This window comes from Cryptomeria japonica, chromosome 6 (assembly GCF_030272615.1).
Source record: "Cryptomeria japonica chromosome 6, Sugi_1.0, whole genome shotgun sequence".
NCBI lineage: Eukaryota > Viridiplantae > Streptophyta > Pinopsida > Cupressales > Cupressaceae > Cryptomeria > Cryptomeria japonica.
The window spans coordinates 451,505,082-451,532,744 of NC_081410.1; the positions used below are offsets into that span (position 1 = coordinate 451,505,082).

General features: G+C 34.4%; 1 protein-coding gene across 1 annotated transcript in view; it reads right to left on the reverse strand.

The window, feature by feature from the left end:
- The window catches only part of LOC131051050 (cytochrome P450 94A1-like), a 35,798-nt gene extending 8,779 nt beyond the window's left edge, over nt 1-27,019 (reverse strand). Inside the window, exon 1 of the mRNA XM_057985395.2 lies at nt 26,894-27,019. Within this exon, the coding sequence (XP_057841378.2) occupies nt 26,894-27,019 (126 nt within the window). The remainder of the gene's footprint in view (nt 1-26,893) is intronic.
- Nucleotides 27,020-27,663: the final 644 nt, after the last annotated feature.

The window sequence follows — 27,663 nt, forward strand, 5'->3', positions numbered from 1 at the left end:
AACTTGTAGTCAGGGTTGATGATTTGTATAAATAGGTGTTATGTTTATGTAATTGGTGGTTCGAAAATGTGTTGGTGTTGATTTTGCATTATCAGAGGTGGTGTATGTGTGATAAAGTGAATTCATCTTTCGGTGTGGTGTATTGAGTAGATATTAGTGAAGGGCAGACATATGAGCTTAACCGGAATTGTCATCACGCATTAGCAGGTGTTATTTGTTCAGTTCATCTTTGCTAGAATGTAGTCTGAATATCTTTGTAAGGTAGTGAACCTTCCCTGAGGGTTGTAGCCTTCTGGGTCATTGTAATTTGAGCAGTGAGCCTAAATGCATTTGCATTCCCCATTGTAATATTTACACATACTATTGTAGAGTATCATCTCATTGTGGGTAGGTTCCCACTATGGTTTTTACCTTAACCTAGTTTTCCATGTCAAAAATATTGGTGTTATGTGTGGTGTTGTTATTACTGTTATATTTATTTTTTCTACAGTTGATCATATCTAAGATAGTGCTTAATTTGTTAAATCCAGTGAAAACTGATTCACCTCCTCTCTCAGTTTTCCTTCCTTGTTGTTGCTAACAAGTGGTATCAGAGCTAAATCCTATAGAAGAAGCTTAACCACTTGAGGAGATCTGGGATGGAAATATATGTGTTCAAGAAGGAGAGTCCTAGAATAGATGGAAGGACCAGATGGAAGGTCATTTGAAGTGTCTTGGAGAAGATTATTGGAAGATTACAAAGAATGTCTACAATGTTCCTCCAAATGGACCGATTACTGCTGATGAAATCAAAGAATCTGAACTTAACATAAGGGCTAAGGAAGCATTGTTGAGTGCCTTGACTGATTCAGAGATGACTAATGTGATGGGAGTCCAGACTGCACATGAGATATGGAAAAAGTTAGAGATCTTGTATGAAGGAGATGCACAAGTAAAAGTTGCTAAGTTGCAGAGTTTGAAAGGAAAGTATGAGACATTGCAGATGAGAACATAACTTCCTTTATGGCTATATTGAATGAAATTTTTATGAACATCAGATGTTCCAGTGGAACTCTTGAGGAAGATGAGATTGTTGCTAAGGTGCTGAGATCCTTTCCTTCTACTTACAAAGCTAAAGTTGTTGCTATTGATGAGATCTAGAGTGTGACTACTGTGACAAGAGACATGTTAGTTGGTAAGTTAGCTGCATTTGAGTTGAGTGAATTTAGAGAATCACATGGTAAATCTGAGAGTGCATTTAAAGCCTCTGTATATGGAAAGCAACTATATGATCCAAGAGAGAGTTCATCTAGGGTTTCAAGATATGAAAGAGAGATGAGAGAGATGGAATAGAAGGAGAAAGAGTTGGATGGGCTTGAAGCACTTATTTTTCAAAGATTGCCTAAGGGAGTCTATAAGTATGATGTAAAGTTACCTTTGAAATGTTTCTCTTGTAATAAGATAGGACATTTTTCTTCTAGGTGTCCTGAAAGAATGTCTAGGTATGATAAGCATGAAAGACATGATAGATTTGATAAGCATGATAGATATGAGAAGCATGATAAGTATGACAAGCCCTATAAACCTAACTGGAAGTACAAAAATTAGAAGAGATTTTATTATGTTGCTGATGAAGGTGTGACAAATGAGGAATCAAAGAATGGGAATTCAGGAGATGAATTTGTATTTATTGCTATCAGGGAAGATGATCTGGTACCAGTGAATCCTACAAGCTGCATTATTGAGGAGAAAGATTTGGCTACTAAGATTGAAGAGAAAGATGAATGGGTAATTGACAACGGTTGTTCAAATCATATGACAGGTGATAAAAGTAAATTTGTGAATATGGAAAGGTATGATGGTGGTATAATGAGATTTGGGGATGATAAAGCTTGTGTGATTCATGGTAGAGGTTCTATATCTTTTGATGGTAAGAATAATACTGATGATGTCTTATATGATGAAGGTTTAAAGCATAATATTTTGAGTGTTGGATAGATGGTTGAAAAGGGATATGATTTACAATTCAAGAATGGTAAATGCAATATTTTGAATGCCTCTGGTATAGAGATTGCAACAGGAACTCAGACTAAAGAAAATATCTTTCACTTGAGTGCTAGTGAGAAAAGTTGTTTGATTGCTTAGATAGATGAAAGTTGGCTATGGCATAGGAGGATGTTCCATGTTAATTTTGACTGCATGATAAGGATAATTTCTACTCAAGCTATTAGAGATTTGCCTAAGATTGTAAAGCCCTCTAATCCGGTATGCAAAGAATGTCAGTTCGGAAAGCAAACAAGAACTTCATTTAAGAGTAAGTTGTATACATCTAATGGACTGTTAGATCTTGTGCATACTAACTTGTGTGGTCCTACAAGAGTGAGAAGCATGCAAGGTGATAGGTATATTATGTTGCTGATTAATGACTAATCTAGAATGATGTGGGTGACTTTTCTAAGGGAGAAATCAAAAGCACTGGGGAAATTCAAGATATTCAAAGCAAAGGTGGAGGCTGGGATAGGGTTGAAGCCGAAGTGTCTGAGATCTAATAGAGGAGGAGAATTCACATCCGGTGAGTTTGATACATTTTGTGAAAAGAATGGAATTATAAGACAATTATCTGCTCCTATAATCCCTCAGCAAAATGGAGTTGTTGAAAGGAAGAACAAAGAATTTTTGGATGCTGCTAGACCGATGCTGATTGAAGGAAATGTTGCACAAACCTTTTAGAAAGAAGTTGTTAGCACCGCTGTTTACACATTCAATCGGGTGCATATAAAAGCTGATTTTGGTAAGACTCCTTATGAGCTTTGGTTTGGTCTCGTTCCTACATTTAGATATTTTAGAGTTTTTGGAAGCAAATGTTATATCAAAAGAGATGAAGATATAGGAAAGTTAAGAGCATGGCCTACCAGTGTTACAATAAGAGGTTGAAGAAAATAGTGGAAAGTGCAAAGGTGAAGGTTGATGAATTTGGGTAGCAGATCAGAGCGTGCATATATGAGATTGATGATCAAGATATTATTTCTAAGCCTACATAGACTAAGATCTTGAAGTAGAATGATTCAGTTGAGATAGTTAATCTGGATATTACTATTGTTAGTGAAGAAGTTCAAGAGCCAAAGAATCCGAATAATCAGAAGACTCTGAGGTATGTGAAATTGAATCATTTAGACAATCAAGTTATTGGTGACAAAAATAAAGGTGTGATGACTAGAAGAAGACTTACTACTGAAGAGATATGCTTGATTTCTAATATTGAGCCTAAAGATGTTGGTAAAGCATTTAAGTATGAGAATTGGATAAAATCTATGGAGGAAGAGTTGAATCAGATTGAGAAGAATAACACATGGGAGTTTGTTCCGAGTCTTAAAGACAAGAATGTGATTGGTACCAAATGTGTGTTCCAGAATAAACTAAACGAAGCCGATTAAGTGGTGAGAAACAAAGCAAGATTGGTATGTAAGGGATGCTCTCAGATAGAAGGTATTGATTATGAGGAAACTTTTTCTCCTGTAACTAGAATTGAAGTTGTTAGATTGCTACTTGCATATGCTGCTTACAAGAATTTTAGGGTATATTAGATGGATGTCAAGTCGGTCTTCTTGAATGAAGTTAGGATTTTGTAAAGGTACTACTGACAGTAACTTATACTTTAAGGTTGAGAATGATAACATTTTGATTTTTGAAGTGTTTATGGATGACATTATTTTTGGAGGGGATGATGATTTGAGTATGAAGTTTGCTGATGATATGCAAAAGGAATTTGAGATGTCTATGATAGGTGAGATGAAATTATTTTTAGGATTGTAGATTACTTAAACTGATAAATGTATCTTCATTTCTCAATCTAATTATGTGAAGGGACTGTTAAAGAAGTTTGGGTTAGTTGACTCCAAACTTGTTGGAACTCCTATGGTGATTGGGTGCAAGTTGTCTAAGCATGACGAATCTCAGAAAATTAATCAGACTTTGTATAGATCTATGGTTGTTGGACCATTGTATCTAAGTCAGACTAGACTGGATATTATGCATGCTATTTGTCTTTGTGCCAGATTTCAAGCTAATCCTAAAGAGACTCATGTTACTATTGTGAAGAAGATTTTTAGATATTTGAAGAGAACTGTTGACTATGGGTTATGGTATCCGAAGAATGATGATTTCATGTTATGTGCCTATACTGATGCTGATTAAGCAGGTGATGTAGATGACCGAAAGAACACTATCGATGGAGCTGTCTTTTTGGGGAATAAGTTGGTTTCATGGGCAAGTAAGAAGAAAAATACTATATCTCTATCTACTACCGAAGCTGAATACATTGCTGCTACTAGCAATTATACTTAGGTAGTTTGGATGAAGCAGATGCTGAAGGACATTAGTGTTGTGTATAATGAGCCTATTGTTATTTATTGTGACAATTCAAGTGGGTAAAAGTACAAATTTGTGTCACACTTTTATAAAGCAAATGGTCAATGCTGATTCAAATTTTTAGAGTAAATCAATAGAAATCGAAATATTTGTTTTGAATTTTGAAATGATGTAAACTCATAAAATTTATATTATTTTGTCTATTTTATGTTTTTAATTTTAACAAAATTTTAAAAAATTATTTGAATGTAGTTTTTTATAAAGTAAACACTATAATTTAGTTGCTGATAAAATGCTGAAATTGAAGTTACACAAGCCACCACACTTTATTTAATAATTTTTTTTTTCATCAATTTTTTTGTGTATATTGATAACTTGAAACTTTAGTGCATGGATATATTTTTAACTATTTTTTATAAAAATATATTTTTCAATAAATTTGAAAAGTTGCGTGTGCTAATATATAACTCTTTCCAATTCCCACCAACTTTTTTCTTATTTATTTATCCAAATTAGAAAATAATTATCTTACCTTGACATAGATTCATTATCTTACCATACCAATATTGGTTTGTTTCTCACCACTTATCTTACCATACCAGAATATAAAATATTAAAAACTAATTAAAAATAAAATATAAAATATAAAAACTAATTAAAATATTAAAAGATATATATTTTGAAAAATTCACTTATAGATCTACAAAAGGGTATTTTTACATTTCAAAAAAAATAAAAATTATAAGAGTAGGAGTTGTTGAAACATCGAGTTTTTTTATTTTGTATATTTTTTGGGAAATTAGACCCAAAATGGTATAAAATATACATTTAGTAGAAACTTCCAATTGAAAAAGTTGTGGTCCATATATAACTTAGCTATAATGAATCTATATTAGACCATATGTTTGACTAAAATTAACTTTTAGTTAGAATTACTTAAATGCACTTGTGCTGATAAGTTAGCCTAAAACATGACACAGTTTGTGCTTTTACCCAAGTGCTATTAATATTTTCAAGAATCTGACACTGCACTCTAAAAAAAAGCATATATCAATTAAGTATCATTTCTTGAGGGAGAAAGTTAGTGATGCTCAGAAGTTAAATTGGAGTATGTATCTACAAAAGATCAGATTGCAGATATTTTCACTAAGCCTTTGCTTGCAGATACAATTGTGTATTTGAGAGACAATTTAGGGGTCTCTACTCCTCCTGATGAGAACTAGGTGCATGGAGATGCATCAATCCGGTGGACTTCATAGTCTTATCTTCTTATCCATGTTGATGAGTTGGTGCTACTACACAACTGGGGTAGTCAGTATGTTGTTCAGATTTATGAGTTTATCCTAAGGGGTAGGGTGTTTCCTTCTTAGAGGAAGAGATTATCGAGTTTGGGGAGAGAAGCTTAAACTATTTATGTCTTTGGAATTGTTGTCAAAGGCGAAGAGAAGCATGTCAAAAACTATCTTATGTTTGGATCTTTGTGTGCATGATCTTAGGGAGAGTTTGTTGGATTTTGCTGGTGTCGATTTATTCATTTGCATTAATTGTTTTTCACATTAATATGTTTCCATCAATGGAAAAGGGGGAGATCATTGATATTACTGCTGCTAGGATATGTTGTTGTGATTGATGTCAACACATGCCTGGGTTTTGGTGTTGCAAAGAAATGTTTTGATGATCCGGTAATTCCAGTGAGTTAATCTGATTGGTTTATCTTTTTTTTTATACTGAATCAACTAGAGATACTTAATTCTTTATTTATTTCATGATTCTATGTGGTGATTTAATCAAGTTATGGATTCCGATATGGAGATTGGTTTTCAGTGTTCATTATTGCAGTGTTCCGGTGTTTGATTCATTGTGCTCTAGGATGATCATATATTATGTTGCGGATTTATGAGAATGTTTGGGATGTTTGTGTGTATCTTCATTTTACATGGTTTGCAATTTGATGCTCTACAAGCTATCTTTCTTGTTTGAGTTGCTGCTGTTAAGTGTTCTTAAGCGCTAATGCGCTGATCGATGAAGATTTGATTAAGTGGTGTTCGTGCAACTATTGCAGATGGTTATAACATGCTTGTTGGTGTTTCCTAATAATTTCCTATTTGTTCTGATGGTCCACAATGATAATTGTTTGTTTTCTTGATGATCTTATGGGTTCGGTGACCTTATTTGTGTTAAGTGGTATTCTTGGTGGTGTAACGTGTTGCAGTTGATCTTGGCAAGATTTATGGTGGTGGTGCACATTTGAGGAGTTGATTTAGGGCCATGCTATGTTGTTTATGACATTGCATTGGTCCAGTGGTTGATTTATGTATTGTGTAATGTAATTTTGTAATTACCGTGTTAAGGGTTTGGCTTACCTTGTAGTCAAGGTTGATGATTTGTATAAATAGGCATTATATTTATGTAATTGGTGGTTCGGTGATGTGTTGATGTTGAGTCTACATTATCAGAGGTGGCGTATGTGTTATCAAGTTAATTCATCTTTTGATGTGGTGTATTGAGAAGAGATTGGTGAAGGACAGACATGTGAGCTTAACCGAAACTCTTGTCATGCATTAGTAGATGCTATTTTACAATTCATATTTGCCGGATTGTAGTATGAATATATTTATAATGTAGTGAACCTTACCTAAGGGTTGTGGCCTTCTGGGTCATTTTTATTTGAGTAGTGAGGTCTAGGGAGTTGATCTTGGAAAGATTTGAAGTAGTGGTGCATGTTTGAGGAGTTGATTTAGGTCCATGCTATGTTGTTTATGACATTGTATTGGTCTGATGGTTGATTTATGTATCATGTGATGCAATTTTTTAATTAGGTGTTAAGGGTTTGACTGACCTTGTAGTCAAGTTTGATGATTTGTATAAATAGGTATTATGTTTATGTAATCAATGGTTCGATGATGTGTTGGTGTTGAGTCTGCATTATCAAAGGTGGTGTATGTGTGATAAAGTGAATTCATCTTTCGGTGTGGTGTATTGAGTAGAGATTGGTGAAGGACAGACATATGAGCTTAACCTGAATTGTCATCATGCATTAGCGGGTTCTATTTTTGTAGGTCATCTTTTCTAGATTGTATTCTAGATATCTTTGTAAGGTAGTGAACCTTCCCTAAGGGTTGTAGCCTTCTGGGTCATTGTAATTTGAGCAATGATCTCTAGGCAATGAGCCTGAATGCATGTGCATTCCCCATTGTAATATTTACACATACTACTATAGAGTATCATCTCATTGTGGGTAGGTTCCCACCATGGTTTTTCCCTTTATTGGGTTTTCCACGTCAAAAATATTGGTGTTATGTGTGTTGCTATTATTGTTGTTATCTTTCTTTTTGCTCTAGTTGATCAGATCTGAGATAGTGCTTAATTTGTTAAATCCAGGTAAACTGATTCACCCACCTCTTAGTTCTCCTTCCTCGTTGTTGCCAACATTATTCACATTTGATTTATGTTGTTCATGAGCATCACAAATTTGGCTTGGTACAAATTTCATTTAGGATTCAATCCGAGTTAAATAAAATAATTAAAACAAAATAAATAAGGCACCTCAAAATTGATATCTCTTGACATCTTCTACATAGATTTTTCTAAATATAGGTATGCTAGATCTAACTCATTCACAAGATGCTTGGGTCAAATTAAGACAATATAATGACTTTGAAATAATAGTTGAAATAAAAATTATTTAGAGTGCGTAATTTTTTAATAAATAATGACCCGAAATTTTAAAAATAATATGTAGTAAAAAAATAGTTCCCTAATGAACAAAATAGTTCTATAGTAAAATAAATTAACTCTGTAATCAAATAAAATAACTCTACAACAAAATATATTAATTCTTAATCAATATAACTCCAAAGTAAAATGAACTAAAAAATAGGATGAAAAAATAAAAAAATAAAGTTTTAAAATAAAGAATAATTAAATATTTGTTTAATTCATCTATATTTATTTTAATAGTTTATAATTGTATGTTGTTTTAATTGTTTTTTATTTATATTGATAGATATTAATAACATTTATCAATATTATTACACAAATTTTTTTTAATTAAATAATATTAATATTTTAATTTTTTTTTTAAACACAAATGATTTAAAAATAAATATTAAAAAATAATAAAATAGTAAATACTTGATGAATTTTCATATAGATAAAACTTAAGTATATTTATTTATTTTTTAAGATATATATATTATGCTGATATATATCGAGGCATTTAATTTTTTTAATTTAATATTTTTAATATTAGAGTTGAATGGAAAAATTAAACATCTCGATATATATAGGCATAATATATATATCTTAAAAATTAAAGATATATATGCTAGTAGCAGTGCGGCCCCCAAACATATAAGAGAACTATATTAATATTAATTTAATATAAACATGTTAAACATGATTAACTTATTATTATATTATTAAATATTAAGATTTTTAATATACATCAAGAAAAATGATAATGATAGTCTCTAAAAATTCATTGAACTTGGTAGTTGATTATTCAATAAATTAAGATTTTTAATATACATCAAGATATATGACAATGATAGTGTTGACTAGGAAAATGGTTAGAACAAAACATGAAATTCATAAGCCACCACGAAAGCAAATAACATGCATACTAATCCTAATCAAACCGATAAAGACATCAAAATAAAATGCAAACAAAAAAATATGACCTCAAAATGATATCACCAAAACTAATTCCTTTTATGTTTCTTCATTGTTATTTCTTTCTCCTCTAATGGTGTGTAGCTCTCACTAGATTGAGTGCACATATGACAAAAAAAATTGATTTATGTGGCGTGATCACGAGGGTATTTAAAAAGAATCATTTTGAGAATGAGAAATGAGAGATCTATTTATAGAATTGAAAGATCGAATGGATGGACAAGATCAAATGCAATCAATAGACAATATTGAAGGAGAGATTGAGTTAAGTGGAACAAAATATGAAAGGTATCATTTGCAAGTGGAGAGTGAAATAGAAGGTAACTAGAGTTAAGTGGAGAAAATCGGGAAAGTGGAAGAGATAAGGGGAGTTATAAGTGAAGACCAAAATGGAGATACAATTAATAATTTTTCACTTATTAATTCACTTGAATTAGAAAATGACAATCAAATATTCATTTAATTGTGAAAAGGGGAAACTATGGATAAATAAATAATGAATTTATATATCAAAGAGGGATGAGTTAGCATAAAGGAGGTTTAATTAGTTAAATGATTAATTAACCCTACGAGGGAAATAGGTCAAATTAATTCCAAGGGATAATGATTAGGTCAAATTGATGTCATAGGATAAAAATGTGATTGAATTGATTTCATAGGATATAAACCAGGACAAATTGATGCCGAAGGACATGAAATTTGGATAGATTGATATCACTGGACAAGAAATTGGGACAAATTGATATCAACGGACATGAAATTGGGATAAATTGATATCATTGGACAAGAAATTGGGACAAATTGATATAAAAAAATAGGAAATTGGGACAAATTGATATCAACGAATAGGAAATTGGGTAACTAACAAAATTGTTTAATTATGACATGAAGAAGGGTGATTTAGGTCAAAATGATAAGAAATTGATAGAAAATGATTAAATTAGAGGACAAAATAATGACACAAGATTGATGAATGGTTAAGACCAAATGTGCAATAGGAAGACATGTTAAAAAGGGGGATGCAGGCATTAAACCATTTTTTAGTGTCTCAATTTTTCCCCTCTTTGAGACATTGTAATTCAAAGCATTGTTGCAAATAAAACTCAAGAAAAATTGCATTAAAAGATGCTCCAACTATAAAGAGTTACAAGGGAACCCCATCAAAAAAATTGGAACAATAGGTCGATTTGTCAAAAATGATGCCAGGATTCAAAAAACATGAATGAAATTGAAATTGGAGTTCAAGTGCAAAAGATACAAGTCTCAGAAGGTGAAAAACGCCACGACCAACACAAAATGGAGAGAACGTACATCCATCTAGGCACTCCAAAGGGCTATAAAAGGAATTGGGTGGGGAAAAGAGCTCATTTCCATTCTCTCATTTGGAAATTTGATGCTCTAGAGCAAGGAAGACTGGGCGAGGATGGTACAAATTTTGAGGGAAAATCATTATGGTGAGCATGTGAGGAGGTACTGACAACCAGAGAACACAAGACCGAACGTATGTACACTGATGACCACTTGTAATTTTTTTAATTTGTGCATGTAATTCTAGGTTATTTTTGTCAATTTTTATGCATGTTGGGGGGGTCTACCAAAGAGTTGCACACTTGACTCAAAAGTTGCATTGTTGATGCTCATAATTGTGTAGTTGATGCTCAGAACTACACAATTGATACTAAAAATTGTGCAATTGAAGGGTTTTGTTGTGCACTTGATTGAGGGATACAATTGACTTAATGTGCCCCATGCAGATGCTCAGTTAGGGTTATTAGATAGGTTTTTTTGCATTAACATATTTGTTTGCTTGATAGGACATAGTTTATACTTGTTGTCTTGACATAATTTTACCCCATTGTATTTAGGTCTAGCTTCCTCCATTGCAGGCTTGAGAGAGTCATCTCGCATGCATGTCCTTGCACCATAAATTGAGGATATGTGAGAGGAATTTCCTCTTAGCACTAGGACTACACTACATTATTTATATGCCCAAGATAAGGGTGAATAGAGGACTATCGTGTTAGTTGAGCGGTACCATTTAGAGACATGCTCATCTCATCGGCTGATAGGAGATGTGATGATCACACTAGTGGATGTATGGTTCATTTTGAGGATCCCCATTCATGGTGACCTAGCTATATTAGAGCCTTTGATAGGGAGGGAAGAACTTAATAGGCTATTTGAGTGCAATGTTGATGAGCTATGCATTGTAGACTATGAGATCCAATGGTAGACAATGGTGACACAACATTCGAGATTAGTGACCATTATTAGTATAGTCATTGCAAGCCTAGTGGTGCTAGACAGACGAGAGCATGGGTTCCTTATTAGATGGGGCTGAGTATTAGAGGATATGGTTATGGACATGATAGTGTTCATGTGAGGGACATGCATGCTTGATATGCTATATTTCCATATTCATCAAGTGGCATACATACATGGATTTCCCATTAGTTGTGGATTGACTTTACTATAGGTCTAGGCATTTGAGCACATAGCAGTGTGTCGACTTATCCCATATAGATAGGTGTGATCAGGTTTACTCTATGTTTATTGCTACGTTGGTGCATTGTCATAGGGACTGCTAGGATATACATTATATTGGAGACATGAGCTAGACCATCTCAGAGACTTCATATGGAGACCATATAGAGATTTATTTGGGTGGGCAAATGATGATGAGAACTTCCCCTACTATAGACATGAGATACCTCATTAGACAAACTATATCTAGATAGAGGATTATTGAGGTATAGTTACCACAATGAGTCAAGAGACAGTTTGGGGAGCGACAAGATGTCCTTATAGGCACAATATATTATGCACATTTGAACAAAGAGATTGGAGAATGGGGACTAGTTATTGGACCTTGTGTTGCATATACAATGTTTGATCAAATATAGCCTAGAGACTGGGGAGTAGGCCCAAATATTATAGATGTAGGCACCATAGTGGAGTATGACAAATGGTTTGCAGAGCATAGGCCTATACTTTGACAGATCCACAGATACTAGTTTTGAGGGTGGCACCATGATGGGGTTAGAGTAGAGGGCAGGAAGAGGGAGGTGCTGAGGAGATGAAGGATGAGATGGATGAGGAGACTGATAATGAGGATGATGAGGAGATAGATAGGGATGATGATGAGGATGGAGGAGATCATGGTGCCATCCCTATGCTGATGGATCAACCAAATGATGTGTAGGCTCCAAATGATAAGCCTATGTAGGTAATAGATATGGGTAATGAGGTTGATGATATCCTAGATGAAAGGACTTTGAGGGCCATAGTGAGGACTCAAAGAGATCATATTACCACACTATAAAGACATGTGACAACATTCAAGGCAACTAGGATAGATTGGGATGTTGAGCAAGAATCCTTGATTGTAGGGATGTATAGACTGACTTTAGATAGAGTTTAGTTGATGGGTAAAAGTACTGTGGAAGGGAAAAAGCAAGATTGGGTGACTAGGACCTAATCCTACTTTTACCAACACATTGGGAATAGGAAAGAGCCTAGGGAGATAGATCACTTTGGCTACTTCTTGTGAGAAAGAGAGAGCCAAGGATTATCTCTTAGGGTTTCTATTCCTCTTGTTGTATATGAAGGGAAGATTTGAAGAATAGGGTGCGATTGATCAACTAGACTAGGAGATGAATAATGAAGCATATATGAACAAAAATTGCAAAAACTTACAGGACTGAAACTAGGATACTGAAAGTAGAGGGGGAGGAATTTGGATGTGTACCCAGTGTTGAAAAATGAGCCAAACTCACCTGGATAGGAGTGCTACGCTTTGATCCAATTCTGTCTGACATAGAGATGCAACTAAAAGATTGCAAACTGAAGGTTCCTTTCAGTGGTCTTGAAAGTCCTTCGGGTGTCTGTACCTACACCTGCAACTAAAAATAGGGTTTTGGGTGGCTATATAGGGTTTTTCCTTAGTCAAACCCCTATTTTGGTGATTTTCACCTCAACAAATAGCCAATTTATATAGTAAAATAAAGTGTGCAGGAATCTTGTGTGTGTGCAAGACCCTAAAATGAGAAAGAAAAGAAATTAGAGCTACCCTACACTTTGGAGAGTAAACTCTAAATGCATGTAAATATAAATGTAAAAGAGAATTCTCTAAATAAAATATGCTAAATGATCTAAAGCATGAATGTAAATGTAAAAAATAGTATAAAGCTCATACAAAGATATGAAAATAAATTGAAACCATACCAATCCCCAAGGGAGAGATACAAGCCACTTGATCTCCTATTATTCTTTAATGTCTTCAAGGCTCCTAATTCATGATGAATACTTGATGAATTCTTGATGAATGTTGTTGAAGACTCCAAAAGATCTGCTCTTTCGCTGCATAGAAGGCTCCTTGTAATCGCTTTGCTAAAAATTCCTTAGATTAGATAGATGCCTTCAAATGAAGAAAGAGAGCTCTTATGTATGAAACCCTAGATCTTAATTCAATCTTTAGGCCGACCTAGGATTTGAATTTCCTGCCGATTTATTGGGGTTAAGCATTATTATATCATATAATTATGCTCTCGAAATTTTGGGAAAAATGTTGGGGACCAGGTGCACTTTGCACCTAGTTTGACCAAATTTTCACCAAATTTTTAGGGCTATTAGATATGATGATATTAGAGAGAATCCCAAAGTTATAGCTAATTTTGAGATGCGAAATTAGGTCTTAAATGTCGAAATAAGACATAATTAGGCTTTATGATTTAATGATTTATTGGAGGAATAAAATAAAAAGGGGCACACTTAGTAAAGGGCCCAATTTAATTATGTAGGGAGTGATGAAATATGACTTTATATGTAATTATATTAATTTATTAAATGATTAAAGGGAAATTACAATGCAAGATGCAAACACAATAAGGCGGGTGCTAAAGTAAGCGTAGAATTGTACCACCCTAGCAAGGGTGTATAATTAATGACTCTACAATTATCCCTCACTTTAATTGTATTATGACACTATGTGCATGTATAAGATAAAGTAAAGGAAAGTAAACATTCATGAAAAAGGATATATCCACAAGTTGTCGGAGAAAGCCCCCAATGGTATCTGTAGTACACAGTTAGGAACCGTACCCTACAAAACCACATGTTAGATAAAATCACAAAATCACCTAAATGCTTACTAAGGAAGGTGATGAAAATTAGAGGGTAGCTATATGCCCCCCCTGTTTTGGTTTGCTAATTTAGTGAGTTGAAATAGGGTATCATGTTTACCACATCGAATTGTGAAAGAAGATTGATGACAAATGTTCACAGGAAGATTTGATACAAGATCAAAAACTAATAGAGAATCATTTGGTAATAAAGAGGGCTAAACCTCAATTCCAATCCAACAAAGAGTGTGAGGATTTGAGATCTCTCTAACATGAGATGAAAGAGTTAAATGGAAACAAATGCAAGAGATATAATCGAAAAATGCAACTCCATAAAGGAAATTGGAAAAGAATGGAAGATTGAAATGACATCAAAGAGAGACTATTTATAGAAAAACTCTTCTACAAGAAGGCAAGAGATCCTCATCAGGCACACACACGTTCACAAAATAGAAGGGTTTATTATAAAAGATACTACTCAATGAAGAAAATAAACTGATGAATGATCAAAGACTTCCAACACCAAGGAGGAGGTCTCAATTAAGGATATATACCTACCCCATTAGGGATGCTTGTTCCAATATGAGTGAAGGAATTCAAATATGAATACACCTCTACAATCAATAATTAATTCTTATAGAAGATACTATTTCACAAAGGGGAAATTTTAATCTTAAGAAGCAGAGATGTTTGAAATCACTCTTGCCCCCCTATATATAGAGAGAAGAGATGAGATAAAAATAGGCTACTATGTTGCTTCCAAAAGTATGATTGCATGTGAAATTGTACCATCATGAATGATAATGAGCCCCCAATAAGTGAGCTACTAATGTCACATAATGATGAGCAACGTAATAGACATTAATGTTATTTAAAGACATGATAGATTGCATGAGGTATTTGAATATGACATGTTAAATACTCTACTATAAGTGAGATTAAAAACATATATAAGATGATGAATTTTAAAAGGTATTTAGAAAGAGAGAAGTTTATAGGAGAAGAATAGGCCACTAAGTCATACTTTTCTTACGCACAAGAAATCCTAGGAGAGGGATAAGTGTAGTTAATTATAGCCTTATTCCTAGAAGAAATAATTGTAGAATGAGTAGAAGATAAAGTCTCATAAGTGGGATTAGAAATCTCTTGAGGAGATTCACAAAGAGATTTGTTCATCACCAAGATTTCCTTATAAGGGGGATGAGTGTTGAAAGAAGAAGAAGATGGTTTAATTGAGGTGAGATCACCATCACTACTAAATATAGCATTCACATTGAGAGATGGTCATTTAGATGCTTTGGTGGGCTTAGAGGGATCATATCCAAGTCCAAATGAAGCTTTATGTGTATTATGTTCTAAAGGAATTTTTATTCCTTGTTCATTTGTGCCACAACCATTGCCATTATAGCCACTCTTAGCTAAAATTTGAAAAGCAGAACCATAAAGGGATGCCAAATCAGAAAGAGATGGTTGTGCGCCTCATAGGTCTCAGTCCTATATGAATAAGAGGAATACTTTGAATAATTGTTTGAATTAGAAGCAACCACAAAGTGGTTACTTAGTTGTTTAGACAAAGTGGGTTGCTCATTAGGTTCCTCCTTAGATTTATTCTTCTCAGTCTTAGATTCTTTCCAAGATACTCTATAGTCTCCTATAAAAGTAGGGTTAAAGTATAGAGATCCCCAATCATCATCTGAGAGAACTCCTTCAGGAGAAAATATATCTTTGGGAGGAGATTTTGATTGAGTAGAATAATCTAGAGTACTAGAAGGAATGAAATCATCAAAGGAAATATATGTATTTAAAGAAGTAGGAGGATTGGGAGAAGAATGGGAAGTAGTTGAACAAGAAGATCCAACTTTTAATGGAGCTTGAAGATTGGTATTAGCTAACAAGGTGTATGTCTTATTGTTGTAAATGAATTTGACTTGCCTATGAAAAGTTGAGGGGATAGCTTGCATGCTATGAATCCACGCTCTCCCTAATAGAAGGTTATATGTCAAATTACCAAGCATGACATGAATAGGTGTAGATAAAGTAACAAGACCTACCTTAACAGGCAAGGTTATGATACCTAAATATTGTTTATCAACATTATCAAAGCCTCGAATAGAAATAGAAGCGGGTTCGATGAGAGAACAATCCACATTAATCTTATCCAATAAGTCCACACTGCAAACATTAAGGCCAGATCCATTGTCCACAAGGGTTCGTCTTATAGCACTATTGTTGATAATAATTTTAATCATAAGAGGATCATATTGATGTTGAATTTCATGAGAAGGTAACTCATCTTGTGTGAATACAATTTGAGCTTTAGGTATGTTCGTAGGATCAATCAAAGAAGCCATTTTATTAGGTGTCATTGCAGGTGAGACATCTAAGTTTTTCAAAGCATCTTGTAACATCCCATGATAACCAGCTTAAGTTTGAATCAAATCCCAAATTCAAATCTTGCCAGGAGTAGCTTTAACTTGTTCAATGAGATCATACTCCTTACTAAGAGTCTATGATATACGAGGTACTTGTGGAAGAGTAGATTGAGAGGGAGGAAGTGAAGCTGGGATAAATGGAAGAGGATTAGGTTTCCTATTGTTTCTTGTGTTGTAGGTATGAGAAACCGTATGATAACTTTCTTTAGTGGTTTTATTAGCATACTCATAAGGGCTCCTAGTAGGATAACCTCCTTGCACAATTTTAATAGGTTTCTTAGGAGTTCAAAAAGACTCATTAGCATAACCACCTTGAACCACTAAGATAGGATTACATTGAAAACTTTGAGAAGGACAAGCATCTTGAACCATGAAGAGGGATTTATTAGGTGTTTCATTCACATGTATTGAATTTATTGAAGATGGTTTAGGAATATCAAAGGTGTCCTTATGAATTTTAGAATAAGAATTGAGAAGATTGTTGGAAGAATTGTTGATAGTCTCTTCTTGCACTGAAATGTTATAATGGATGAGATCAATTTTAGGAGGTAGACTAGGAGTAGGCATTGATGTTTTTGAAGGAAGAGTAGTAGTAGGAAAGGTCATATCATCCTTTATCATCAAAGGATCTACATGGGGAATATACTCTCTAGGAGAAGGATCAAAATTACTCTCTAAAGTTTCATCTTTGAGAGGGAGATCTTTGAAAGATATGTTAACAATGTCTTCTTGAACTAAAGTATCCTTATGAGTAGAACCAAGTTGGGGAGAAGGAGATGCCTTACCCGTAGAGGAAAAATGAATGAGATTCATGGAAGATGAAATGATATAAAGAGAGTTACTCTCATAAGGTAAAGATTAATCAACACCTTCTTCTAATGGTTCATCCCAAATAGTGAGGTCTTTGAGAAAATTATTAGAAATATCTTTCATAAAGATGTCCTTATTGTTATTGCCAATTTTGGGAGAAGGGATAACATTGTTCATTAATTCTTCATCCTTAGGAGGGAGAGAATCACTAAAGGTGTTTAAATCACCCTCTTGGCTCAAAATGTGTTCAATAGGATGTTTAGGGGAGAGAGAATTAATGAGATTTATTATGATTTCATATTCTTTTTCTAAGGCATCTTCGGGGCAAGGAGAAGCATTTCTCATTAATGCATCATCTCTAGCAGGAATTTTGTTGAAGTCAAAAGAGGAAATGCCATCTCTAGGAAAAGTAGGGACAATACCATCAATTTTCATAAAATGATCCTCATGAGGGGAGTATTCTTTAGGAGGGAGATGCACATCTTTCTCCAGAGATTCATGCTTAAGAAGGAGATATTTGAAAGGAGTGTTTATAACCTCTTGTTGCACTAACATGCCCACATTGGTTAGACCAAATTTAGGAGAAGATAAACCAATATCCACCAATACCTTTTCACTTAGAGAGGCATCATGTAAAGAAGGTAAAGTAACATTAAGAAAAGTGTTTATGATATCATCCTCTTCCTCCAAGATAGCTAGATGGGAAGGGCACATTTTAGGAGAATTGTCAAGATCACTCTTCAAATCTTCATCCTTAGAGCATGGGAGAGTTTTGAAGGGGTTGGTAACAACTCTCTTAGGCACTAAAACATTGTCATAGATAGGAGGAGATTATTTAAGAGATGGAAAAATTGAAGCAAGGGAAGCTAACCCATTATCACATTTATGAAATGAATGCATCATGGCAACAATTTTCCTCTTTCAAATGATAACATATGAAAAATAGAAGAAAATGTTCAATTTTAACCAATGCAGGCACTCTAAATGTTGATTTAGAAAAATAAAAATTTTGAGTTAAATGTGTTCCTAAATCAGATCTGAAATTAATGATCCAAATTAAGATATCCACAAGTTCAATTTTGAATTGAAAAATTAGGGTTTTAAAAAAATTTACATCTAAATTTTTGAAATTTGCAAGGAATTCAAACTTGTAAATGTAAATTTGAATTTGAAATAGCAAAAACACTCAGATGTGAGAAAAAAAATCAGAATTAAAGAAGATTGGATTCACATCAGGTTCACCAAAATGTGGAGGGGAAAAAGCGAGACCGGGTGACTAGGACCTAATCCCACTTTTGCCAACACATTAGGAATATGAAGGAGCTTAGGGAGATAGCTCACTTTGGCTACTTATTGTAAGAAAGAGAGAGCCAAGGATTATCTCTTAGGTTTTGTATTCCTCTTGTTGTATATGGAGGGAAGATGTGAAGACTAGGGTGTGATTGATCAACTAGACTAGGAGATGGACAATGAAGCATACATGAACTGAAATTGCAAAAAATTGTAGGACATAAAATGAGATACTGAAAGTAGAGAAGGGGGAGGAATTTGGATGTGTACCCAGTGTTGAAAAATGAGCAAAACTGACCTGGACAGGAGTGCTACGCTTTGGTTCTATTGTATTTGACAGAGAGCTGCAACTGAAAGACTACAAACTGAAGGTTCTAAGCTTCCACCCTTCTGAAAATCACCTGAAAGTAGGGGGACCAGGGCACCAGGCCCCTATCCTGGGTAGGACCAGGGTGCCATGCCCTAGTACCTGATGATTTTGGGACATTTTTGAGGGTCTAGGACACCCTTCTGCCTTTCAGTGGTCTTCAAAGTCCTCTGGGTGTCTGTACCTACACCTGTAACTGAAAATAGGGTTTCAAGTGGCTATATAAGGTTTTTCCTTAGTCAAACCCTTGTTTTGGTGATTTTGACCTCAACAAATAGTCGATTTATATAGTAAAATAATGTGTGCAGGAATCTTGTGTGTGTGCAAGACCCTAAAATGAGAAAGATAAGAAACTAGACCCACCCTACGCTTTGGAGAGTAAACCCTAAATGCATGTAAATGTAAATGTAAATGAGAATTATCTAGATCAAATATGATAAATGATCTAAAGAATGGATGTAAATGTAAAAATGAGTGTAAAGAAGCTCATACAAAGACATGAAAATAACATGAATAATACCAATACCCAAGGGAGAGATACAAGCCACTCGATATCCTATTATTATTCAATGTCTTCAAGGCTCCTAATTGATGATGAATACTTGATTAATGCTTGATGAATTTTCTTGAAGACTCCAAAAGATCCACTCTTTCATTGCATAGAAGGCTCCTTGTAATCGCTTTGCTAAAAACTTCCTTAGATTAGAAAGATGCATTCAAATGAGGAAAGAGAGCTCTTATGTATAAAACCCTAGATCTTAATTCCATCTTTAGACTGACCTAGGATTTGAATTTCCTACCAATTTCTTGGGGTTAAGTATTATAATATACTATAATTATGTTCTTGAAATTTTGGGGAAAATGTCAGGGACTAGGTGCACTTTGCACCTGGTCCAACCAACTTTTCACCAGATTTTCAAGGTCATTAGATATGACGATATTAGAGCGAATCTCAAAGTTACAACTAATTTTGAGATGTTTTGATATGCAAAATCAGGCCGTAAAGGTCAAAATAAGACATAATTAGAGTTTATGATTTAATGATTTATTGGAGGAATAAAATAAAAAGGGGCACACTTAGGGTAAAGGTCCCAATTTTATTATGTAGGGAGTGATGAAATATGACTTTAGATTTAATTAAATTAATTAATTAAACTCTTAAAAGGAAATTACAATGCAAGATGCAAACACAATAAGACGGGTGCTAAACTAAGTGTAGAATTGTACCACCTTAGAAAGGGTGTACAATTTATCAATAGAAGAGGGATCAGTTGAAAGCAGAGAGATCAATTGATAGTAGAAAGGGCTAACCTTGTAGCCTCTTGAGACACAAAAGATAGGACAACTTCAAAGACAAAGCAGTCATCTCTGACTGCAGAGAGAGATCAATTGACAATAGAGAGAGCATCACTATTGGTAAAGAGGTACAAGTTTATAGTAGATAGAGCTACACTTATATCCTCTCATAATCAACATAGTCCATGGCACATAGAGTAGACAAGACTGGGTGAACTCAAAATATTGGTTCTCACTTTTTGACCAATTTTGACACTTAGATGAACATTTTGAAAAAAAAACTTCATTTTCTGACACTTTTAACTTTTAAACCGTTAAGAATTTGTAGATGATGTAAACTAGTCATTTGTAACATCTTGTTTTTAGATTCTAAATATTTTTTTTTCAAATTTTTTGAATAAAAGTTTATTGATTTTTCAATCTTCATCAAAAAGTAGTTTTTAACAGCAAACGACATTTTTAAGAGTGATGTGCATCCCAAAACGCATAACTTTTTTTTTTATAAATGATAAAAACTTAATTCTTTTGAATTTTGGTTTGTAACATCAATGCCAAGGGCATGCAGTTGGTTTGATAGTGATATGTTGAATATTTTCATTTGATTAAGTTTTGAAGTTTGACTAATTATAATTTGGATATAGGTGTACGTTTGAACACATAACTTGTTCTATATATATATATATAATTCAATTTTATTTTTTTGTTAGAAAGAAGGCATCAATACCTAGAGCATAGACATTTTACATTTTTTTTAAAATTAGTTTACTATTTTTCCCAATGGATTGAACAAAGAAGTTCATGTTTGGTGAAAAGCCTACATTCATAAGAAATAAAATAAAAATATATTAATAAAATTAAATATATTTAAAATTATACTATTTGGAAAGCTTATAATAAGAACTAAGTACTTTAAAAAACAAAACTTCTAAATGAATTCATTTGACCCCATAAAAGCTAATGTAAAATTGGGTTTTTATCAGCATTTGATAGATGCAAAGGAGACTCCATTCCAAGTATGATTTACAAGTAGAGAGGTTCTATCTAATAAATTTTGATCTAAGAGCCTTTGATCTAACTCTCTTAAATTAATTACTTCAAATGGGACCTCTTAAATATTAAATCATTATATTTTCTAAAAAATGTATGATTTCAACAAAAATTAGGATGTACCAAAAAGTGGGAACTAGCATTGTGAGTTCACCCGACTGTCCAGAAGTTCATTAATGGGGTGCAAGATCTACCATACATGATGCACTAGATCATATGCTACACAAGGGATAGGAGATCAGGTATTTGAGAGACTTGTATGAGGGTGTGGTACCACCAGAGCAGAGGGTACCATCATTTCAAGTAGTTCAAGTTTAGAGTAGGTTGTGCAATAGGACACACTCTTTCAAGATAAAGAAGTGTAGGAGTGATAAGACCATTGAGGCCACGAGAGTCAGAATAGGTAGGAATAGGGAAAAGAGAAGCTTCATCCCCAGGATATGACAAGGGCCAGGAGGATTGAGAGAGAATCGAGTGATCCTTCTAGTCACATAGACCTTTTTCTTTTGTAAACACTTTTTTACTTTTACTGATCCTGTGAGCTCCACTTGATACTAATACTCTGACTTTTGCACTCTAATATAATTTACAATATATATATATGATGTAAATACTATTAGAGGGTGACTATATGATATTCTTATGTTATGCTTATGTATGCATTATTTCCTATATAATATGATGCTTATATAATTTCATGATGTTATGATGTTGTATGGTAAGTGCACAAAGATGGGAACCAAAAAGGGGTCTTAAGATGCCACTTTTTTTTTTCTCCAATCAACAAAGTCTGAACTTCGAAGAGAAATTGAAGATAGGTACACTCAAAATTTGAAGATGCAACAAGAAAAAGAGTTGAAGTGCTCCGAATCTACTTTCTAAATTACTAATTTGTTTTTAAAATAGTGGATATTAAGGTATTAAAAAAGGGGCACTACATTTATTGGTCCTATTTGTATCAAAACAAATATAACATAGCATCAAATGTGGTGCCCCTAAAATGTTAACTTTTTAAACAAAATTTGCAAATCACTTTGGTGAGAAAAGTTAGCTAACACCATAAGGTTTATGCCGAATTTTTTGGCTAATTGTTGGATGAAGATATGTTTTTTTTCAAATTTCCAAAATGGACACATCCTGGAAAAATAGAAGTTTGAGTGTGCTCCCCCCCAAAAATTGTGAAAAATAATAAAAAAAAAATTGTTCTTAAATTGTGTAGAAAGGATTTTAGTCTCTAAAATGTAATTTGTTTCAAAATTCGATGAACGAGTAAAAATCTATGCTCAAAATATGACATGTTGGTTTTTGACATAAAACAAACACATTAACAAAATAAATTACAGATGAAGACCTTAACATAATCAAAATGTGAAAAGAATTATATGGTTGGATAGCTATGAGAGAGCTTAACAATTTCATGGTTTTTATATTTGTTTGGATTTAAACATGTGCAAACCTAACAGAGAGCATGAACAAAAATATTAGAAATTTTATATGTTTGCAAAATAAAACGTGCAAGCCTTTTGGTTGGATGCCGAAGGAAAATACAAGTCTAAGGCTTGATGTTTATCAAGGTAAATTCTGTTTTGTGTGTATAAAGCTTGGTGTTTCTCAAAATTTAGTCTCTCCCCCCCCCCCCCATCTTTGGAGTGGAATATTGATAGGAATTGGGAGTTGGAAGAAGTCCTTTCAAACTTCAACTCCCCACCTCTTGGGTTTAAGAACAATAAATGCCCCCCCCTACACTCTTTAGTTGAAATTAAATTTTGATGGATCTTCTAATGGTAACCCAAGTCTAGCAGGTGGGCGTGGGGTCATTAAAGATCTGAGTGGTAAAATCATGATGGCCTATGTGGTAAATATGGGCTTTCAAACATCTAACGTGCAATAAGTGATGGAAACTTTCTTTGGTATCACTATTGCGATAGACAAAGGCTACCAAAAAATCATCACTGAAGGTGATTCAAAAATTGTAATTATGATGTTGTAAGGGGAGGTGAAACCTTGATGGTCGGTGGAGGATCTAATTACCAAATGTCAAGACATGATTGCTACATTCAGCCACATAAGATTTCATAACACATTCAAAGAAGGAAGTAGGACTACACACAAGCTAGCCAACTTAGGTCCTTTTTTTGAGAGCCTTAAAAATTGGATGGTGCAACATGAATTACTTATAGATATTTGTGCCACGATCCTTGAAGACATTTATCCCAATGAGAATTAAATATTTAATAATTACCTTTTCAATCTTCATCCTAACCATGTTGTACTACAATCATTTAATGGAAAGGACTAGCCTTGTTAAATATAATGATTACTATGCTTTTAGCAATATGATCACCTTTCTCTCTTTTTTCCCAAATCCAATTTTAGCTATCCCTTGTTGAGCCCTATTCTTTGCTTTACTGTATATACCATGGGTGGGGACCTTATTTAGATGGAGCCAGAAAATTGTGACAAGCTTAAACAAAATGAGGTTCTCTGGAATAAGATGGTGAAGGGTACCCAAGTGACTTATGTTGAAGGAAAGAAGGCTTATAACCCTACTTTGTCTAAGCAGTTCACCCAATCATGGGATGAAAGTGAAGTTCAACTGGGTGGGGTAAAATTTATTGTGTCTATGCAAACTATTGCAGCCACAACAAGTCTTGTGGTGGAAGGAATGACCTTCCCTAAGAAGTTGAAGGGCACTTACAAAGAGGATTTTAATAGGTTCTTGAAGCTAGGGGAAATGGTGGCCTATCTATAGAGTGATTTCAATAGGAATGACTTACCTGGGGTCTAGAAAGAGGCAACATTGCTTCTCATTAAGTTCATCACCTTGAATAGGAGGTTCAAAAGTTTCCACTCATAGATTTTCACCATGCTCAACCATTTATGGTATGGGTTGAAGATGAATTTCCTTATTCGCTTTTATTACAGTCTATCTCTTAGTCTATAGTTGTATTAAAAAAAAAGATGTCCTTCCATTGCACCAATGGCTTATCCCACGATTTTCCAATTTTCATTTGATTTTATAACCCCTACCAATGGCATGACTTGTAATCCTTCTGACCCCACTCTCTGTGTTGAGATTTTGGACATCCTAGAGAGAAAAGATGCTGACTCCACTTCTAAACCTAAAGGAAACCCTACCTAGGTTAACCCTAGCAGAATGGATAAATCCAAGAGCCCACTGGCCTATCCCACTATTGAAAGCATTGTTGAAGAGAAACATGAAGAGGAAAATTCTTCTGAGGATTCTACTTCCTCTTGGTCTACTAGGTCAGAGTGGATCCTAGATAACCTTGTTAACAAAGTGGCTACCCCTTCCACCCGTTCTTTTGGTTCCTCTCCCCCCTCACCTGAAAATTTGCCAAGGAAATGGGATTATAAGAAGGAAGCTATCATCCATTGGCTTCGAGGTTAACTTATTGTGGCTAAGAAGAAAATTAACAAATTGGAAGGGCTCACTTAAGAAGGTTCCAAAGCTTCTAGCTGGGTAGTGGAGGAAAAAGACTAGAGGGTTTGGGAAGTGGCTAATGATTTGGTTGAGTTGCTTGATAAATTGGAAGGTATGGAGGAGGAATTGAAGGGTCTCTATGAGAAGATTGACTAGAAAGAGGACATGAAGGAAACGATGAAGGCAATTGAAGGGATTTAGGTCGGGGTCCCATGGGAGGGTCTTGGGCTCTATTTTTATGGAAAATGCGGTCCCATGAATTTTTTTTTTGGCTACAAGATTATTTGGAATCTTCTCCTAAAAAGTAGAAGCTCCTACTTTTAAAATTCTCATTTTTGAGCAGGTGAAAATGGGGTGGGGTTGGAATTAGCCCCTACAACTTAGGGATAATTTATACCACTTGTCAATTATAATTCAATAAAAATTTATTGTTAAAATTGCACACTACAAAAATAGACACAATTAATCCTTAAATTTAGGAGCTAAAATTTTTAAGCACTATTCATGGGACCACCAACTTCCTTCAATTTAGGAGCTTAAATTTTTAAGCAGAAGTGCACTACAAATTTCATGGGACCATGCGCTTTAAAAATTCCTAAAAAATCTCTGCAGCACCCACTCTATTTTTTAGGAAGCCCCCCTCCATGGGACCCCAGCCTTAGAGTAGCCAAGTTTGCCTTAAAAAAAATGGGGGAAGTGATTGCTTAGAATAGTGAAATGTTTAAAAGGAACTCGACTCTATAGGCCATCCAAGAGGATATCGATAAGAGGCAGGCTAGGAAGAAATGACATGTGGATTCCTTGCCTGCTACTGGTTTAGAGGTGTTAGTGTCTAGGGTGAAAGCGATTCAAGAATCACTTGCTATTTTGTCTGGTAAAGGATATAACAAGAGACTCCCCTTCTTCAATAATGTGAAGGCTATGATTTAGGATTGGAACATTGAGAAGCCCCCCAACCAAGTAGGCCATCAGTTCATGCCTTTGGTTGCGGTGGGTTTGTGTATTTTTTATATGTTTTTCTATAGTCTTGTATGTCTTTGGGTTTTGTGGTGTTTGGTTTTGGGTGCTTGCTGGATTTTGTTTCTTTTTGGTAGCTGACACTTAGGTTTTGGGCTCTCACTCCTCACGAGTCCTATGGTTTTTCTTTCTCTTTCATCTATGTAGCCATTATGTAATGGTTTGGGCCTCTCTCAGTTTAATATACTTAAAACTATATTGCCTACAGCAAATTTTAAGAATAAAGAATGTCTTAAATACACCTATCCCCTATAATCCTCATGGTTGAAGCAACTTATTATTCAAAGTAAGTGCATCATAGTTCTTCAAATTCAATAAAATCTACCTTCCATTCTCTCCTCCATCTTAGGAAAGTCCTTTGTTTCATCATCCAATATTGATCTTTTTATACCACCAGTACTATCAATTGCCTCTCCCATAAATCTACATATTGAGGCACACTCCTATGCATCTCACTCATTCCATCTTTGATAACTACGTTTATTCAAAAATTAGCACTATTTTGTGCACAAGAGCATCCACATTTCAATCACATAGAAAAAATCAAATGGATAATGAAGTTCATGGGTAATTTTTTTTGGTTGTTTGCTTTGTTGCTTTGCTTTATATTCCTTTGTGTTATTAATTTGAGGTTTGTTTTTCTTTGGAATGGGAGATTTAATCTAATTGTGTTTCCCATTTGCATTTTAAAACTAATGTTTATTTACATATTTGTAACTCTACTAGTAACCTCTATCCCTTGTCTTCAACTCCATTTTGCATTTTGCATTTTGTGTCTTGTAGTGGGTTTCTTCCTAACTAGTTTTACAAGTTTTCCTCTAATATTTATAGTTTCAATCAATTTTATAGAAGCTCTAAGGGTAAAACAAAACTCTTATTGAATTCAAATTGGTCAAGATATGACTTTTCAGATATAACAGTCTATAGTTTGCTTGAAGAATAAATTAACTATTTTTGGAGAGGATTTAGATTGCTACTATACATATTTTCATACAAATGCACATAATCCTAGTCATGGGCCATTTTTTGGTCTTTTTACAACGCGTACCGGAAGCCCCTTCTCCATTTTAGCCGTGATCATGGCAACGTACTTGGGATTCCATTCGCGGTCCACCTGCAGACTGAACTCTTCGATAATACTCGCAGCGATGCTCTTCATCTGAATAAACGCCATCTCTTTCCCCAAGCAAACTCTTGGCCCAGTCTAGAACACTGGATACTTGAATGCAATGTGTGCCACAAATACTAACGAACCGTTCTCCATCTTGTTGAACCATCTCTCTGGCTTGAATTCCAAACAGTTGGAGCCCCAGATACTTTCCATCCTTCCCATCGCATAAGGGTGGTATATCACACGCATCCCCTTCCTTACCACCATCTCATCCGGTAGCTCATCATCTCCCGATGCCTGTTTCGTGTCAGACGGAATGGGTGGGTACAACCTCATCGATTCACACAAAGTGGCCTGCAGGTATTGCATTTTCTTCAATTCCTCGTAAGAGAGAAACAGGAATTGTGTTGGAAGTTGAAGTCCAACGGACTCCTTCCCTGTTTGTCACCAAAATTCTTGGCTATTCATATTCTTCCTGAAAGCTCTTTAAGAGCTGATTGTAATTCATTTTCTGAAGTTGATTGTCAGAGCTGATTGCAGCTGTGTAGATGTAAACCAAATTGGTGAATAATATAGTGATTCCCTTGCTTCAAGTGTGGATGCAGGCAATTGCTGAACCACGATAAATCTGTGTCTCATTGTTTATTGTTGTGTGTGTTATTAATTTGTTTATCTGCTATTTTTCAATTCGATTTCTTCATTCTAAC